We start from the raw sequence: 19457 nt of genomic DNA on the forward strand, positions 1-19457 counted from the left end.
ACAGATGGTTAAGGCAGCAGGCCTGAAATTGCTATCCTTAGAAGGTCCTGCTTATAAGGTTAGCCCTTTGTTTGCATCTGGGAACTTGGTTCTTGGAGTATTCCCAGTCAACAGTTAACTGATTAGAGTGGCACACTGTGCCTAGACTATTTGTGCAAGTGAGACTGAACACCTGCCTTCCTTCTGGGAGTCTGGCATTTCAGTACGTGCTAGGCAGAGAGTGCTTATGTAATTAGTCACCAATAAAACCCCAGGGCACTGAGTCTCTAATGGGCTGCCAAGGTAGAAAACATTTCGCATGTGTTGCTGCGTTTTCCTTGTTGGGGGAGAGTGCACTCTATGTAACTCTTCATAAGGAAAAGAGAATGTACAAAGCCTGTACAGGGAGTTACTCCATCTGTGTCTTTTTCCATTATGATCTAGCTATGTATCCTTCTGCATCATTATAATTACTTTTAACCATAAACAACATTATATACATGGTTCTGGAAGTCTCGCAAATCACCAAACCTGGGAGTAATCTTGAGGATCTCTGACATAGACACCTCTTCATCTAGCCCCTCTAAAGCTAAACCCAATGTTCAATGAATAGTCAATGTCCTGGAAGGAGTAGCCTAAACTTCAGGTATGTGGTTCTGCCACAGTACCTTAAATAGCTACTAAAGCCTATTTGAAGTTCTGAGCATGTCTAGTAAGTGAAAAATTCATCATGCACAAAAATTTATTGAGCACCTACTGTATGTCAGATACTGTGGTTTCAGTCTGAGGACAGGTACTGAAAGCCCTAAGTATTACTCTACCCTATCCTAAGCACCAAATTCTCCATGAAATTCCATTTCAGTGGATTTCACAAAAAAGTACTTCTCTGGATCTTTATCCTTCCTAAGGGCATGATATCATATTACAAGTGGCAGAACCCTCATTAAGATAATATATGTATCCCCTTTTTTCTGAACTCCAATTCACAACTACTAACTGACACTTAATGTTTATCAAAGAAGTATCCATTTCCTTGAAACTCATTACCTGAAATTGACCAAGACCCTCATTTAAAATCCTTACTCTGGAAAGCAATATTCACAGCTCTCCATATTCTGACTATATATGTGGACCAATAGGTAAAACAAGAGGTATGCTTTAATCAAAGTTCTGGAAATATATCTGCACTGTAATACTTCTTCAAATAATATGTCTAGTTCTACTTTACCACTCTAATTTGTCTTTGTTTATAACAACTCATTATAATATTTACCCAAATGCTGATTTACAATAATGGCTTTCACATTTGTAATTTCCCCATACCATAGGATAATACTGCAATCCTCACAGGTCACACAGTACCCAAGAAGCATACTAGCCAGTTAAGAAGATCTACAAGACAGAATACTGAACAGCCCCAGGGGAGATATAAAAGTGTGACATGCTGTCTTTTCTTTTTCAAACACATCACCACTATCTAACCCTGCCAATATATTCTGTAGCCATTGAAGACCCCGGCAGCCTTTCAAGTTCCAATTGCTTCCCACTCAGTTTTTTTTTTAAAGATATTTTTGGGGGCTGGGGTTGTGGCTCAGCGGTATAGTACTTGCCTAGTGCATACGAGGCCCTGGGTTTGATCCTCAGCACCACATAAAATAAATAAATAAAACAAAGGTATTGTGTATAACTACAACTAAAAAATAGATATTAAAAAATATTTTCTAAAAAGATGGACACAGTATCTTATTTTATTTATATGTATGTGGTGCTGAGGATCAAACCCAGTGCCTCACATGTGCAAGGCAAGCACTCTACCACTGAGTTATAACCCCAGTGTCCCACTCAGTTTTAATATTCCTTCTACTACTCCTTGCTAGGTCATACCAATGTCAACCCATGACTCACACCTGCCTGAGAAGCTTCATAATGGGAACCAGAATACATGGTGAAACAAGTATCTGATTCCCACTGATACTAATCAGTTGTAATACTTGGTGTAACTGGATAGATATTAGCAAGAAGAGCAGTTATGGGAGCTTTCCTGCCACTACAAAACACGCAGAATATATCAGAATTTCCCTTCCAATTAAGAACAGTATGCCCCAACCCAGAAAATGGTAATGTCTGTTCTGCCATTGTTCCTTTAATGTAACTGACCCTCCTAAGTATTAAACATGGGTTGACTCATAAAACCAAGCTACAAATACTCACAAGCATTCTCATGATCACCTCAGACCTTCCTTACCATCTCTCTAAACACACTCATATTTCTCATATTTCTTCCTCACTACTGCAACCACCTACTCCAATTGCAGCTGCCATTTTTTAAATTGATTTTTTTAAAAAAATACATGACAGCGGAATGCATTACAATTCTTATTACATGTATACAGCACAATTTTTCATATCTCTGGTTGTATATAAAGTATGTTCACACCAATTCATGTCTTCATTGATGTCCATCATATTCCACCATCATCGCAAACCACCCCCTTTCCCTCCCACCCCTCTGCCCTATCTAGAATTCATCTATTCTTTCCATGCTCCCCCTCCCTACCCCACTATGAGTCAGCCTCCTTACATCAGAGAAAACATTCAGCATTTGTTTTTTGGGGATTGGCTAACTTCACTTAGCATTATCTTCTCTACCACCATCCATTTACTTGCAAATGCCATGATTTTATTCTCTTTTATTGCTGAGTAATATTCCATTGTGTATATATGCCACATTTTTTTTATCCATTCATTCACTGAAGGGCATCTAGGTTGGTTCCACAATTTAGCTATTGTGAATTGTGCTGCCATAAACATTGATGTGGCTGTGTCCCTGTAGTATGCTGTTTTTAAGTCTTTTGGGTATAAACCTAGGAGAGGGATAGCTGGGTCAAATGGTGGTTCCATTCCCAAATTTCCAAGGAATCTCCATACTGCTTTCCATATTGGCTGCACCAATTTGCAGTCCCACCATGCAGCTGCCATTAATTCCAACTCATTTACATTTATTCTTTCTCTCATCTTTTAATCTCCCTGCCTCTGAGTCTCAGGTTCAAATTCCTGCCTCTAAGCCTTCTTTGATTTGGTCACCTTTACTAGATTCCCCCTCCTTCTCTCTATTTTTTTCAGCTCAGCTTGTTTTCTGGTTTAGGCATCCCAAGATGTCTTAGGTGAAAACTCTGCTCTCACTTGGAATGCAACATAATTAAGTGGCATTTATCCCTGGGATGCAAGAGTAGTTCTATATATACAAATAAATAAATGTGACACATCATATTAACAGAATGAAGCCTTAAAAAAATTAAGCACTGATTCATAATAAAAACACTCAAAAAATTAGGTATAGAGGAGATGTGTCTCAACATAATAAAGGCCATGTATGACAAGCCCACAGCTAACATACTCAACAGCTAAAGACTTTCCCTCTAAGACCAGAAATAAGACAAGGATGTCCACTCTCATCACCGTTGTTCAATGTAGTACTGTAAGTCTCAGCCAGATTATTCAGGAAGAAAAAAATATAACAGACATCCAAATTGGAAAGAAAGAAGTAAAAATCTGTTTGCAGATTACATTTTATATGTAAAACCCCTAAAGAATGCACCCCCAAACAATGTTGAACAACACACGAATACAGTAAAGTTCCAGAATACAAATTCAACACAAAAAATCAGTTGCATGTTCACACTCTTACAATAAACTATCTAAAAAAGAAATTAAGAAAATAATCTGATTTGCAATAGTATCAAAAAGAATAAAATACTTAAACATAACCTAACCAAGGAAGTGAAAGACTTGGACATGGAAACTATGAAATATTGCAGAAAGAAATTAAAGAACCCACAAAAGATAAGCTATCCTATGTCTATGAGTTGAAAGAAGCAATACTGTCAAAATGTCCATACTACCCTAGGAGATCTACAATCCCTATCAAAATTCCAATGACAAACTTGACATTAATATAGAAACACAAGACTCAAATAGCCAAAGCAATTTTGAAGAAACAATCAATCTTGAGGCTTCATACTTCCTGATTTCAAATTACATTACAAAAGCATAGTGAACAAATCAGTAGTATACTGGTATAAAATCAGACACATAGACTGATGGAACAAAATAGAGCCCAGAGATAAATTCATGCATACATAGTGAACTGATCTTCCAAAAGGTGTCAAGACTACAAAATGTAGAAAGGATAATCTATTCAATATAGTATGTTGGGAAAACTGGATGTCTACATGCAAAAGAATAAAATAGGACACTTAAACTATTCACAAAAATTGACTCAAATATATTGAAGATATGATATGAAAACATGAAATTTCAGGAAAAGGCTGTTTGCAATCATTTTTGGATAGGACACCAAAAACATAGGGAATAAAAAGGAAAACAAGTGGGACTACATCACACTGAAAACCTTCTGCATCGCAAAGGAAACAATCAATACAATGAAAAAAACAATGTACAGGATGGAAGAAAATATTTGGAAACCATACATCTAATAAGGAAATGACATCCAGAATATATAACATGCCTGTAGTCACAACTACTCAGAAGGCTGAGATACGAGGTTCACTTGATCCCAGGGTTCCAAGCCCAGTATGGGCAACATAGTAAGACCTTCTGTCTTGGAAGAAAAAGAGAGAAGCAAAGAAAAAAAATTGATTAAATACATCAAATATGAAATTTCAAGAGAAATATTAAAATATTTTAAACCAAATGAAAATAGATCTCATCAAAGTTTGTGAGATTCATTAAAGACAGTGCTTACGTGGAAATTTATAGCACTGAATGCATGTATTAGAAAAGAAAAAAAAGATCTAAAACCAATTACCTAACCTTCAACATTTGAAACCTAGGAAAAGTAGAGCATATTAAATACAAAGTAAGTAGAAGAAAAGACATAGAAAATTAGAGTAGAAATCAATGGCAACAAAAAGAGGAAATAAACAGAAAAAGTCAACAAAACCAAAAGCCAGTCTAAGAAATTAAGAACACAAATTACTAATATCAGAAATGCAAGAAGGGACGTAAGTACAGATCGCATGAAAATTAAAGGACAACAAAGGAATATTATGAATAGCTCTATGCTCACAAATTTGATGACCTAGATGATACAGACCAATTTCTTGAAAGATGCCAGAACTCTCACAAGAAACAGACAATCTGAGAAGATCTATATCTATTAAATAAGTTGAATCAATAACTCAGGAGGATAGCAAGTGTGAGGCCAGCTTCAGCAATTTAGTAAGACCTTGTTTCAGAAATAAAATAAAAAGTGCTAGAGATATATCTCAAAGGTTGAGCACCCCTGGGTTCAATGCTCAGTTGCCCAGTAATGAGAGAGGGGGGAGGAAGGGAGAGAGTAATTGAAAAAATTGAAAACAAACTGAATCAATAACCTTCCACATCAATATTCTACAAAACATTTAAGGAATAAATTATGTCAATTCTCTCCAATTTCTTTCATAAAACAGAAGCAGAGAAAATTTTTCCTAGCTCATTTTATGAGGCCACCATCACCCTAACACTAAAATCAGGCAAAGAATTAAAAGCAGAAAAAGACAACTATAGGTAAATATCTATAATAAACAGATATGAAATCCTCAATAAAATATTAGCAAATTGAACCCTACATGAAAACAATTATATACTTCAACAAGACAAAATTTATTCCAGGTATTCAATTGTGGTACAACATTTGAGTGTCAATTAAAGTATTTAGGGGCTGGGGATGTGGCTCAAGCGGTAGCGCGCTCGCCTGGCATGCGCACGGCGCTGGGTTCAATCCTCATCACCACATACAAACAAAGATGTTGTGTCCACCGAAAACTAAAAAAAAAATAAAAATATTAAAAAATTCTCTGTCTCTGTCTCTCTCTCTCTCTCTCTCTCAAAAAATCCATTTAAAGTAATTCAACAAATCAACAGGCTAAAGAAGAAAATTCACATGATGAAATCAGTAGATATAGAAAAATTATTTGGCACATACCCACATTTACAGCAGCCTAATTCACAACAGCCATATATAAAATGGAGTTTTACTCATCCATAAAGAAGAATGAAATTATGGCATTTTCTGATAAATGGATGAAATTGGAGAATATCATGCAAAGTGAAATAGGCCAGATTCAGAAAGTAAAGAGTTGAGTGTTTTCTCTCATATATGAAAGCTAGAGAAAAAAAAAATGGGGGTTGTCTCATGAAAATAGAACAGAGACCACAAGAAGAGAAGAAGGGAACCAGGGGGAAGGAGGAGGGAGGGGAAGAAAAGAGGAGGTACTGGGTAATGAAATTGACAAAATTATGTTATATGCATATACAAATATGTTAAAATGAATCCCACTCTTACGTATAATTAGATGCACCAATAGAAATTAATTTAGAAAAGAAAAAGCATTTGACAATATCCAACATCCATTCAGATTTAATAATGAAAAAAACCTCAGGAAACTAAGAATAGAAGGGAACCTTCTCAACATTCTAAGAATATCTAAAAATAAAACAAAACCCCTATAGCTAACATCATGTAAGAAACTAGAATGTTTGGGCTGGGGTTGTGGCTCAGCAGTAGAGTGCTTGCCTAGCACGTGCCAGGCATTGGGTTCGATCCTCAGCACCACAAAAAAATAAAAAAATAATAATAATAAAGGTATTGTGCCCAACTACAACTAAAACTATATATATGAATGAAAGAAACTAGAATCATTCCCACTAAGATCAGGAAAAAGGCAAGGACGTTCTTTTCTCACCATTCCTTTTCAACATTTATTGGAAGTCCTAAGTAACTCAATAAGATAAGTAAAGGAAAGAATTATACTGTTTGGTAAGGAGGTAATAAAACTGTCCTTGTTCATAGATGACATGGTTGTCTATGCAGAAATTCTACAAGAATCAACAAGAAAAGTTAGAATAAGCAATTATTACAAGACTGAAGGACATAAGGTTAATATACAAAAGTCAATTACTTTTCTATAAAACAGCAATGAATAAATAAGTAGAATTTGAAATTTAAAACATAATACCATTTAAAGTTAGTATCTCCCAAAATGAAATACTTAAGTAGAAATCTATTGGAACATATACGAGATATGTATGAAGAATAGTGCAAAGCTCTGACAAAAAACTTGAAGAACTAAATAAAAGGAGAGATATTCCCATGTTCATGGATAGAAAGACTCAACATTGTCAAGGTATCAGGCTTGCAACTTGATCTACAGAATCAATGGATCACAATAAAAACCCTAACAAGTTATTTGGTGGATATAACAAATTAGTTCTCAAGTTCATATGGAAAGGCAAAAGACTCAGAATAGCTAACACAATATCAGAGAAGAAGAACTACATTAAGAGGACTGATACTACTCAACTTCAAGTCTTACTATAAAACCTCAGTAATCAAGACAATGTGATTGTTGAGAATAGAAAAATAGATCAATAAAACATAACAGAGAGCCTAGAAATTCATATGGCCAATGAATCTTTGAAAAAGGAATAAGCATAACACAATGGAGAGGTGTCTGTTCAGGTTTTTGACCCATTTTTTATGGGTCTTTTAAACAAATGCCACTTGAACAACTGAACAACATGAAGAAAAAATATTCTAGACACAAACCTTATACCCTTCATAAAAATTAACTCAAAATGGATCACAGACCTATATGCAAAACACAAAACTATAAAATTCCTACAAGGTAACATAGGTAAAAATCTATATAATCTGGGTTTGGTGATGACTTAATACCACACCTAAGGTACAACTTATGAAAGAAATTTTATATTTTGTTAAAATTAAAATCTTCTGCTCTGCAAAAGATACAATCAAGATAATGAAAAAAGAAGCCACAGACTGGGAGAAAATATTTTAAGACATGTATGATAAAGGCCTGTTGTCCAAAGTTAACAAACAACTTTAAAACACAACAGTGGGAAAATAAACATTCTGTTTAAAAAATGGGTCAAACCTGAACAGACACCTCACCAAAGAATACATACAGATGGCATATAAACACATGAAAAGATATTCTACATTACATAGCATTAGGGATTTGCAAATTAAAACAACAAAGCTATATTACTTCAGAATTTATAGAATGGCCAAAATTCAGAACACTGACCATGCCAAATACTGGCAAGGAAGTGGATGGAGCATGGCAACTCTCATTTATTATTGGTGGGAATACAAAATGATCTAGCCAGTTTGGCAGACACGTTGGCAATATCTTATAAAACTAAGCATACTCTTACCACATGACCCAATCATCCTACTCTTTGGTATTTATTGAAATGAACTGAAAACTTTATGTCCATACAAAACCTTAACATCAGTGTTTATAGCATCTTTACTCATAACAAAACTTGGATGCAATCAAGATATCCCTTAGTAGGTGAGCAGATAAATAAACTGGTATATCTAGGCAATGTATTATTCAGCACTGAAGAGAGCTATCAAGCCATAAGAAGACATGAAGGAATATTAAATTCATATTACTAAATAAAAGAAGCCAATCTGGAAAGGCTATATAATATATGATTGCAACTCTGTGACATTCTGGAAAAGGCACAACTACAGAGAAGTAAAATAATCAGTAGTTTCCAGGGATTCGAAGAAGGAAGAGATAAATAGGTGAAGCACAGAGATTTTGAAGGCAGTGAAAATATTCTATATGATACTGTAATGGTGGATATATGTCATTATACATTTGTCCATCCAAGAGTGAATGTTATCAACTCTGGACTTTGGGTGATAATTTTGTGTCAATGTAGATTCATAAATTGTAACAAATGTACCACCCTGGTGGAAGATTTTGATACAAGAGGAGGTTATGCATGCCTTTGGATAGGAGTTATATGGGAAATCTCTTAACTGTTTCAGTTTTGCTGTTAATCTAAAATTGCCCCAAAAAGGGGAGTCTTTAATTATTTTTAAATTTAGGCTTTGTATGCCAAATAATCTGTGTCACAACTATTTAATTCTGCTACTGCAGTGCAAAAGAGTCATAGATTATAGGTAAATGAGTGGACATGAATGTGTTCCTATACAACTTCATTTGGAAAAAGTCAGTGGGCTAGATTTGGTCCATAAGCATAGTTTGCCAAACCTTGTTGTACATGGTTTGTCTCTCTAGTTCTTAGCCTTCTGTGCTACTTTGCATATGAGCCATCCCTGTCATAAACCCTAAACCCAGACTAATTGATTGGTGCCTAGGCTAATTTCAGAAGGTTCAGGCAAAACTCACCATGTCCAATAATGAAAGTTATCACCTACTCCTACAAAATCTGCTCTTCTCACCACAGCTTCTAGAGTGTTAATTAGCAAATTGCTCATTCAGGCATTGAGGTTAGAATTTCTGGTAGTTAGCTATAATTTATCTCATACATCACTGCCAACTGGTCAACAAATTCTGATGATTCTTTCCCCCAAACACTGTTACATCTGTCCCCTTCTTCTTTCTCTCCTCATCTCCTGTCATAGGCCCAGGCCCTTACAGTCTCTTGGTTAGACTATTCTAATACATTTAGGCAAGGCCAGATTATTTTCAACCACCAAATATGCTATGATGATCTATATAGCTTTGCCTTTTGCTGGGGGGGGGGTCTTCTCCCCTATAACTCCTACTCCCACCTTTTATCTCCTTGATGAACTCCTAGTCATTATTCAAAAACCCAGTTCAGACTGTCCCTTTCACTCTTAATGCCTCCTGAAAGCTACTTAGCTTAATGAGAATACCCTTGACAATCCCAAAACATATGTCCTAAGAGTTGCCAAATTCATGACTAATTGGAAAATTTAAGTACCCACATCAGAACTGTAGGGATGAAATAATTAATTGAGCTATTAAATACTGTAACTAAAATAAAATGCATTTCATTACATCATTACTTTAGTAACATCAACCTTTAACTTAATCTGAAAAGAAACAATAAAGATCTTACCATTTTAGGAAGTTTATTGCATATATAACCATAAATCAAGAACAGAGAGCAACTTTATAGAAACCCTTGCTCCCACACAGCTGTCATGCAGAATGTGAATCAAACATTGATCACAGCAAAATTACAATGTCTTCATGTAACAGACCTTTGGAAATCATTAAAACAGTGAGTGTCAAATCCATAAATGTCAAGAGGCTACCCATACTTCTACTTATTATTGTACTTGCATTAAAAAAAAACACCTATCACCCTGATGAGAACATGAGCTTCTTGGCAACAGGCCTCTTTTTATACCAAAGCTGACCTAACAGAAAGGAACCATTCCAAAAACATTTGTTGAATTAAATTACCTCCTAATTGGTCTCTTTGCTTCCAGGACATCTTCCTCTCCCAAATCCTGCCAGTTCTTTTGCAAAAACACATCTCTGATGTCACTTCATTGCCCCTAAAACCTTTCAGGCTGTTCATAATATTCATTACAGGACTATGTTCTCACACCCTGGAAGGCATGTAAGAACCTTCACATCCAGGCCTCAGCCTACATTCCCAGTTTAATTTTCCAGCCTCTCCTTTTTACATGCTAGTTCATGCCACACGATATGTTCCTGGAACACTTTTGGATTTTTCTTATTCCATGCCTTTTAAAAAGCTGTCTCCTCTGTCTGAAAGGTCCTCCTGCTTTCATCTGCTTAAAAATTCTTATTAATTAAGCTTAGTTCAAATATCACTGCCTTTGTAGTTTTCCCTGGCCCCTTACAGAATCATTATCTCCCTCATTTGTTTCTCTGTACCACTGTGTTTATTCTGAAAATATACTAAATTAATTCTGCAGGAAGGGAAAGAGAGAGGAAAAAGAGGGAGTGCCCTGTCAAAGGACTTACCCCAGCATCGACTGCAGCACTACGTGTTAAGCATATTGTTCAAGCAGCAGTGGGAGGATGGGGCTGGATGACCTTTAAGTCATGAGATGCTACAGTGCATCTTTCACACAGTATGTGTCCTCGTATGAGTGCGTGAGCGGGGAAGGGGGGAGTCAGGGAGAGGGCGAGGAAAACGGGAAGGGAAAGGCAAGGATAGACAGAGACATAGAGACATGAAATTGGAGAGAAGAGGGTGGATGCAGTGCAGCAGGAGCCGATGGGCGGACCCAAATTTCTTCCGCTTTACAGTTTTGCAGAGGTCTAGCTCTGCATCAAGCTCTGAAGCAAAGGGGTGGGGGATAGGGGGAGAGGCGGAAAGGGGAGGGACTGCGCTCCCTCTGAGCGTGCCCAGCCTCGACTGCCTGACTGATCACCTTCCGCTCCAACAGGACCAGTTCCTCCACGCCGTGACTCACGCCTATTGTGCCAGGCTGGGCGCACTCAGCAGTGCAGACCCACAGGTGGCATTGGCTAGGCGAGAGGGTTCCCGCCAGGCTAGGCAGTGGAGCGCCGCACAGCCCGCCTTCCCGCCTCCCAGCCGCCGCCCAAGCAGTTCCTACCCAGCGCCAGCAGGCCTGCTAGGTCGATCTTCGAGCCGAAGATGCGGCGGGGCTGGAAGATGGCTCTGTCTGGGGGGCTTCGGTGCTGCCGCCGAGTACTGTCCTGGGTGCCAGTGCTCGTTATTGTCCTCGTCGTGCTCTGGTCCTACTATGCCTACGTCTTTGAACTCTGCCTGGGTAAGTGGAGCTGGGCACCTAAGGTGGGGAAATTATGCTCCAGCATAATCGTCTGCCCTACCCTTCACACTGGTGTCCCCTGTGTTCCAAGCCCTCACTCTGCGGTTTTCCCTTGGCTCGCTGAAGAGCCCCCTGTCCCAACCTCTGGCTTCCCACAATATCTCCTGCACCCTCCCATGAGGGTCCCACCATGTCGCCATCACTTCCCACCTAGGGTTTCTTATTTCTTTGCCCTACCCACAGTAATATCCTGGCTCTTACCACTGGGGCACCCTTTACTCATGCAGGACAACCACTTGCGCCTTATGTTCTCCTTCTAAGGGCCTCCACCCTGTCCAATTGAGGAAACAACAAATCCTGTGTCCTTAAACTATCTGCTCACACTATTAATCCCACCCATGCATCCAACTACGAGCCCTACCATTTTCCCTCCTACTAGGATTCCATACTAGGGACTCCTAACTAAGAATCCAAAAGTATTTCCTGTACTTTCTCACTAGCTCACCTTTTTCCCACATTGAGATCCATACTTTTCTTGAAATCTCACATTGCCTGAAGTGCTTTATATCTTTATTCACTTGCCATCCCACAGTACACTCTGTTCTGTCCCACTGAGGCCTCCCCTTCTCACATAGTAATGTAAGCCCTCCATTCTCTTTCCATGTGGACTCTCCCTGTTTTCTTGGCCCTTCTAATGGGACAGGGGTTCTACACAAAAATCTCTCCCCTCAAACTGGAGCCCCTAATTTTATCACGCAACTGTTCCCTCCAGTTTCTTGCCTTCCTGCTTTGAGGAAAGTTTAACTCCTTTCCATTGGGGGTCCCATGTTATTTTCTGACACCTCCTACTACTGAATCTGCTTTTGTCATACTGAGATCTTGCCTTTTCTCCTATCTTCTCACACTACAGTGTTCTCTTTATCTTCCTCAAAGGGATCCCACAATCTCTATCATAACCCTTCAAAGGACAGGTTTAAATCATGATTCCAGAATCCTTGTTATCCTTTTTTTGGGGGGGAGGGGACTCACTCCCCACCTCCTGTAGTTCTTTTCTACTGTTAACACCACATTCTGCCAACCTCTTCCTCTGGTGTTTAGAGTTAAGATTACATTTGTCCCCATCTTCTCAAACTGGGGAAGTCCCATCTTTTCCTATTGGAGTTACTAACATTTCCTAGTTCTCCCAATAGGAGCATTGTTTCTTGTTCCCTCTCATTAGAACAACACTTGTATGACTCTGTGGTATTCTCTTGTACCCTGTCCTGTCACAATAAGACTCACTTGTCCCTTCCTTATTTGTTATATGGTTCTCACCATCTTGTGCTTTCAGACCCCAGATTCCACAATATATCCCAGTACAAGTCCTTTCCTATGTGGATTGCCCCTAGTCCCTTGTCCTTATTAATGGCCTTCTAGTTTTCTTATAAACTCATAATAGTTTTCAAATATTATATCTTGTCTCCTCAAAACAGAATCATTTCACAGTGAAATTTCCCCTTGCCTCTACAAGAATCCCCATCTCTTCTCAAAAGAGGTTCCACTAATATTTATCATTACTTTAACCCTAGAATCCCATTGCCAGTACCCTTATACTTGTGACCTGCAATGTTCCCTGTTCATTCAGTGTGAGGTTCTCTGTCCCATTGTATTAGAATTCCTACTTAATCCTCAGACATTCTCTCAAACCCAAGTCCTTCCAAGACTCCATTATTTTTTTCATACCAGAACTTCTCACCTTACAAATCATGGTTGGGGTACTGATTTTTCAATCCCTGGGCCTGAGTTAACTTATACACCTCTTCTCTTACTTATTTAATAAAGCAGTATTCTATCCTAGGTAGACTAAGGTGTACTAAGGAGGCAAGAAATGACCCTATTTTCCAATATAGAACTTTCTTCTATATACAGCAGAGTTTGAATTTTCCTCACCTCCTTCATAGAGATAATATGGAAAATGCAAAGAGTGCTTAAATATAAATTCCATTAGTTGCTTTCATAGATACATTTTTAAGCTGTTTTTCTTTTCTATCTCAATCTGGTATTGAGTTACATTAAGCAGACTATGCAATCAATAAGTGGGAAATTTTCCTATTCTCAGACCTCACCACGTTGGCTTTTTTGAATGATTGATTAAAGGTCAAAAGTTCAGCTCCACTATTATGGTATGGACATTGCTCCTAGGATCAGTGCCATATTGTAAGTACTATTAAACATATTTTGGAATTCTTTAATACTGACTCATATGAGCTTTGCCAAGAAATCTTTTTAAAAAATCAGCTCTGATAATGCCTAACATTCATATAACACTAACTTTGTTCCAGAAAACGTTCTGAGTACAACAGATACATTAACTCTCTCCATATTACCTCTTTAATACTCACAAGCTTATGCAGCTGGCACTATTACTATCTCCATTTTGCAAGCTTGTAAAAACTGAGGCACAGCTGAGCAAACTGAGGTAAAGGCAGGGTTAGAATCAGTGTAAATCAGGGTAAGTCAGTGTAAATCAGGGTTAGAATCAGTGTAAATAACTGATTTATAGCCTTATGAAATACATACTATTGTTATGCCCAGTTCACAGACAAGTAAACTGAGGAACAGACTAAGTAGCTTATCTAATGTCATGGAGCTAGTAAATGGCCAAGCTTGGATAGCAACTCCAGCAGTATGGCTCCACAGTCCATGTTCTTAACCCCCATACTATTTAACATCCTTCTTCCTCTCAAGTAACACAGAGGTCAAAACTTGTGACTCACAGTCCAGATGTAACCTGTAGAGGTATTTTATTTGGCTTGCACACTGTTTTCTTAACATTTGACACCAGTTACCACAAATTAAAAATTAGGATAAGCTGGGTACTGTGGCACACATCTATAGTCCCAGCACTTAGGAGGCTGGGGCAGGAGAATTGCTTGAGCCCAGGAGTTCAAAACCAGTCTGGTCTTTACTCAAAAAAGTAAATAAATAAATTAGGAGAATAAGGCAACCCTGACTTCCAATTCCAGTTCCACCATTCCATCCTGCCATCTTCATTTTACAAATAAGCAACTTGAATTTCAAATTTTCTTAAAGTAACACCATTACTAAAGAATAAAGAATTGGAAGTCAAAGCTGTCTCCTACCAAGGCTATGCCTCTTTCAATGAAACCAAAGTACAGATTCAAATTTCAGTACAACTCAAAACATAATTGTTATGGTTTGGATGTGAGGCGTTCCCCAAAAGCTCATGTGTAACACAATGCAAGAACATTCAGAGGTAAAATGATTGGGTTATGAGAGCCTTAACCCAATCGGTGAATTAATCCCCTGATTGGGATTAATCAAGTGGTAACTGAAGGCAGGTTGGGTATAACTGGAGGAGATGGGGCATTGGGAGCATGCCTTTGGGGTATTATATTTTGTATCTGGCAAGTGGAGTCTCTGTCTTTCCCTCTGCTTCCTGATTATCATGTGAGATACTTTCCTCTGCCACACTCTTCTGCCATGATGTTCTGCCTCACCTTGAGCCCCAAGGAATGGAGCCAGCTGTCTGTGGACTGAGACCTCTGAAACTGTGAGCCCCCAAATGAACTTTTCCTCCTCTAAAATTGTTTTTATCAGGTCTTTTTAGTTATGGCAGCAAAAAGGCTGACTCAAAGAGTAACATTAAAGAACTGACTTCTTTCTAGGGATAGAACATGATGTCTTTCTCCACAGTATCAAGTTACAGCTGAAACCCAAAGTGATGTTTTTGTACTATAATTCTTAGAGTTTGGATCCTGGTAGTTCCTAGCCAAGAGACCCAAGGCAAGTTACCTAATCTCTCTCAACCTCAGTTGCCTCACATATACCTTACCTATATAGTTGTTTCTACATACCACAATACTTGCTCAGTACCTACTATATGCCAAGCATTGCTGTTATTTGGTATAAATAATATGGTGCTTGAAAATCATGAATCACAGTTCACAGCATATTGTAAGAATTCATTAGATACCAGCTTGTTTTTGTTAACAAGAATGTAAAGCGTTCTTCTTGACTTGTGAAAATAAGAGGCTTAAACTTTTAGAGAAGGAGAAAAGTAACTGTATACAGTTTGTTGGGGTAAAATTTATATAATTTATATAATATAAAATTAACCATTTTAAAGAATTCATTTCAGTGCCCATTTAGTATGTTCATAGGGTTGTACAACCATTTCTTCTATGTAGTTTCAAAAACATTCTCTTTACCCCAAAAGGAAACCTCATAGGCACTGAACAGTCACTCCCTGTTCCCTACTCCCCCTGTCCCTGCTAACCTATTAATCTGCATTCTATATGTGTATTTACCCATTCTGGATATTTTGTATAAGTAGCATTATGCAATATGTGTCCTTTTGTGTCTGGCTTCTTTTAATTACCTTGATATTTTCACTATCCATCTACATTATAGTATGTAACAGTAATTCATTCCTTTTATGGTTGAATAATATGCTATTGTATGTAGATGCCACAATTTGTTTACCTATTCATCTGTTGATGGTGATTTCAGCTGTTTCTACTTTTGTATATTATGAATAGTGCTCACACAAACATTTGCATGCAAGTATTTGTTTAAATATCTGTCTTCAATTCTTTTGGGTGTATACCAGGGAGAAGGGTGGATATTTTTAGGCTATATGGTAGTTTTATGTTTAACTTTTTGAGGAAACTCAAAAAAGTTTTCCACAGTGGCTGCACCATTTTACATTCCAACAAGTAATGTAGGAGGATTCCAATTTCTCCACATCCTTACCAACACTAGCTATTTTCCATTTTTTAAAAATTATAGCCATCTTAGTAGGTGTAAAGTGGCATCTTATTGTGGTTTGATTTGCATTTCCCTAATGTCTAAAGATGTTGAGCATCTTTTTATGTACTTGTTGACCATTTGTGTGTCTTTGGAAAAAGATCTATTCAAGCCTTTGGCCATTTTTATATTGGGATTTTTATTGGATTGTCTTAGTTGTTGAGTTGTAATGTTTCTTTATATGTTCAGGATACTCAGTCTTTATCAGATAAATTATTTGCAAGTATTTTTTCCCTTTCTATGAGTTGTCATTTTGATTTCTTGATGGTATCATTTAATGCAAAACATTTTTTTTTATTTTGAAACATTGAGTTAACTTATTTTTCTTCTGTTGTCCCTGCTTTTGGTGTCGTATCTAAGAATCTATTCCCAAATGCCAGGTAGTAAAGATTTACCCCTGTGATTTCTTATAAGAGTTCTTTACTTTTAGCTCTTACATTTAGGTATTTGCTCTATCCTGGAATCATTTTTGTATCTAGTAGGAGTCTAACTTCATTGTGTTTTGTTTGTGGCTATATAGTTATCAGAACACCCATTGTAGCAGAGACTATTCTTTTCTCCATTGAATGATCTTGACATAATTATCAAAAATCAGTTGATACAAATGTATATATTTATTTCTGCATTTATAATTCTGTTCCATTGATCTATTTGTCTGTCTTACCAGTACTGTACTCAGTTATTACTGTACCTTTGTGATAAATTTTTAAATCAAGAATTGGGCATTCTTCAACTTTATTTCTCTTCTTTGTTTTGGCTGTTCAGGATCACTTGTAATACCATATTAATTTTAGGTTCAGCTTTTACACTTCTGCAAAAATGGCAGTTAAGATTATGATAGGAATTGCACTAAATCTATATAGTACTTTGGAGAGAATTGCCACTTTATGACACACAAATTTGTGAAATGTCCCATATTTTTATAGGCAAAGGCATCCACAGACTGAAGGTAAAAGAGTGGGAAAAAATCATATCATTCATATGGATCTCATAAACATGCAAGGGTTTCTATCCTCATATCAGATAAAGTGGACTTCAAACCAAACTCATAGAATGATTTAGGAAAAGTTCTTCTCTTCAATGCTCTGTAAGACTTGATGTTAATTCTTTTTAAAATGTTTGATAGAATTCACCATGAAGTTATGTGGTTGTGGAGTTTGGTTTGCTGGGAGGTTTTTGATTACATATTCCATTTTTACTTCTTGATCTGTTCAGTTTTTATGTTGCTTACCTCCATGTTGGTAGTTTGTATGTTTCTCAAAATTTATCCATTTCTCAAGGTTCTCCAATTGTTGGCATGAAATGTTTCATTTATGATCCTTGTAGTTCAGTGGAGAAAAACAAAGAAAAATCAAATAAATAAAATTATAAGTGAAAGAGAAGCTATTTCTGATTTATTTCTTCTTTATTATTTCCTTCTTTCTGCTAACTTTAGGTTTAGTTTGTTCTAATAATTCACTTGTGGTTTAATCTATAACCTGTTGACATTTTAAGAGTATATTGTTTAATTTCCCCATAATTTTTTACTGATTTCTAATTTCATTTCATTGTGATTGGAGAAAAATACTTTGTATGATTTTGTTCTTTTAAATTTATCAAGACTTGTTTTGTGGCCTAATGTATGGTTTATAAAGGATAATGTTCCATATGTACTTGAGAAAAATGTACATTCAGCTGTTTTTGGATTGAGAGTTCTCCATACGTTTGTTAGATGTAGTTGGTTTATAGTTTTGTTCAGGTCTTCTATCTTCTTATTGATCTTCTGTCTAGTGTTTCTATCCATAGTTAAGAATGGGGATTGATGTCTCTAACTGTTGATGCAATACCATCTATATCTCTCTTCAATTCTGTCAGTGTTTTCTTTTAATATTTTGGGGCTCTGTTGTTGAATATATATATGCTTATAATTGTTACATTTTCTTGATATATTAGCCCCTTTATAAATATATGTCATTCATTGCCTCTTAATATAAATTTTTAGCTTAAATCTATTTTGTCTGATATTAGTATAGCAACCCTAGATCCCTTTTGGTTACTATTTGCATGGATATTTCTTTGTATATTTCCAATTTCAACCAATTTATATCTTTGGATATGAAGTGAGCCTTATGTTTTTATCAATTCTACCTATTTCTTCCTCTTGCCTAGAGAGTTTAATTCATAATCATTTAAAGTAATTAGTGAAAATTAAGGACTTACTTTCTGACATTTGACATTTGTTTTCTGTATATTTTACATCTTTTTTGTGTGTATGTGTTTCCATCCCTCTCTGCCTTTAAATTTTTAATTCATTTTATTTTTAGGCAGATTTAGGTTCATAACAAAACTGAGCAGAAAGCACAGAGTTCCTATCCAAAAAGTCCTGCCACACACTGCCTCCCCAACAATAAATATCCCATACCAGAGTGGTACAGATGGTACATTTGTTATAATCCAGGAACCTACACTGACATCACTATCACTCAAGTTCATAATTTACTTTAGTATTCATTCTTGATATTGTACATTCTGTGGGTTTTGACAAATGTATAACAATATGCATCTATCATTATGGTATTACATAGAATATTTTCACTTCCCTAAAAATATTCTGTACTCCACCTATTCATCCCTCCCTTAACCGGAACTCCTGAATATAATTGACTTTTTATCACCATAGCTGTATTTTTTCTACAATTTCATGTACTTGGAATCATAGTATTTAATCTTTTCAATTTTTTTTCAGTTAGTATTATGCATTTAAGATTCATCCATGTCTTTTCATGTCTTGATAGCTCATTTATTTTATTTTATTTTTTTTAAATTTTTTTATTGTTGGTTGTTCAAAACATCACATAGTTCTTGATATATCATATTTCACACTTTGATTCAAGTGGGTGATGAACTCCCATTTTTACCCCATATACAGATTGCAGAATCACATCAGTTACACATCCATTGATTTACATATTTCCATACTAGTGTCTGTTGTGTTCTGCTGCCTTTCCTATCCTCTACTATCCCCCCTCCCCTCCCCTCCCCTCGCCTCTTCTCTCTCTGCCCCCTCTACTGACATTCATTTGTCCCCCTTGTATTATTTTTC

General features: G+C 36.7%; 1 protein-coding gene and 1 long non-coding RNA gene across 5 annotated transcripts in view; one reads left to right on the forward strand and one right to left on the reverse strand.

The window, feature by feature from the left end:
- The window catches only part of LOC125614514, a 95091-nt gene extending 83914 nt beyond the window's left edge, over positions 1-11177 (reverse strand). For both annotated transcript variants that reach the window (XR_007345104.1, XR_007345103.1), the window contains exon 1: positions 10791-11177. This is a non-coding gene — a long non-coding RNA (uncharacterized LOC125614514). The remainder of the gene's footprint in view (positions 1-10790) is intronic.
- A 38-nt stretch (positions 11178-11215) lies between these two features.
- Zdhhc15 (zinc finger DHHC-type palmitoyltransferase 15) overlaps positions 11216-19457 on the forward strand; it is a 110395-nt gene continuing 102153 nt past the window's right edge. The window contains exons 1-2 of one of the 3 annotated variants that reach the window (XM_048797433.1): positions 11433-11566; positions 13665-13762. In XM_048797433.1, the coding sequence (XP_048653390.1) occupies positions 13726-13762 (37 nt within the window). In that variant the 5' untranslated portion in view covers positions 11433-11566; positions 13665-13725. Of the gene's footprint in view, positions 11567-13664; positions 13763-19457 lie in introns of all 3 variants that reach the window. The other 2 variants (XM_048797432.1, XM_015505872.2) reach the window with 2 other exon arrangements.

Source organism: Marmota marmota, unplaced genomic scaffold (genome assembly GCF_001458135.2).
Source record: "Marmota marmota marmota unplaced genomic scaffold, marMar, whole genome shotgun sequence".
NCBI lineage: Eukaryota > Metazoa > Chordata > Mammalia > Rodentia > Sciuridae > Marmota > Marmota marmota.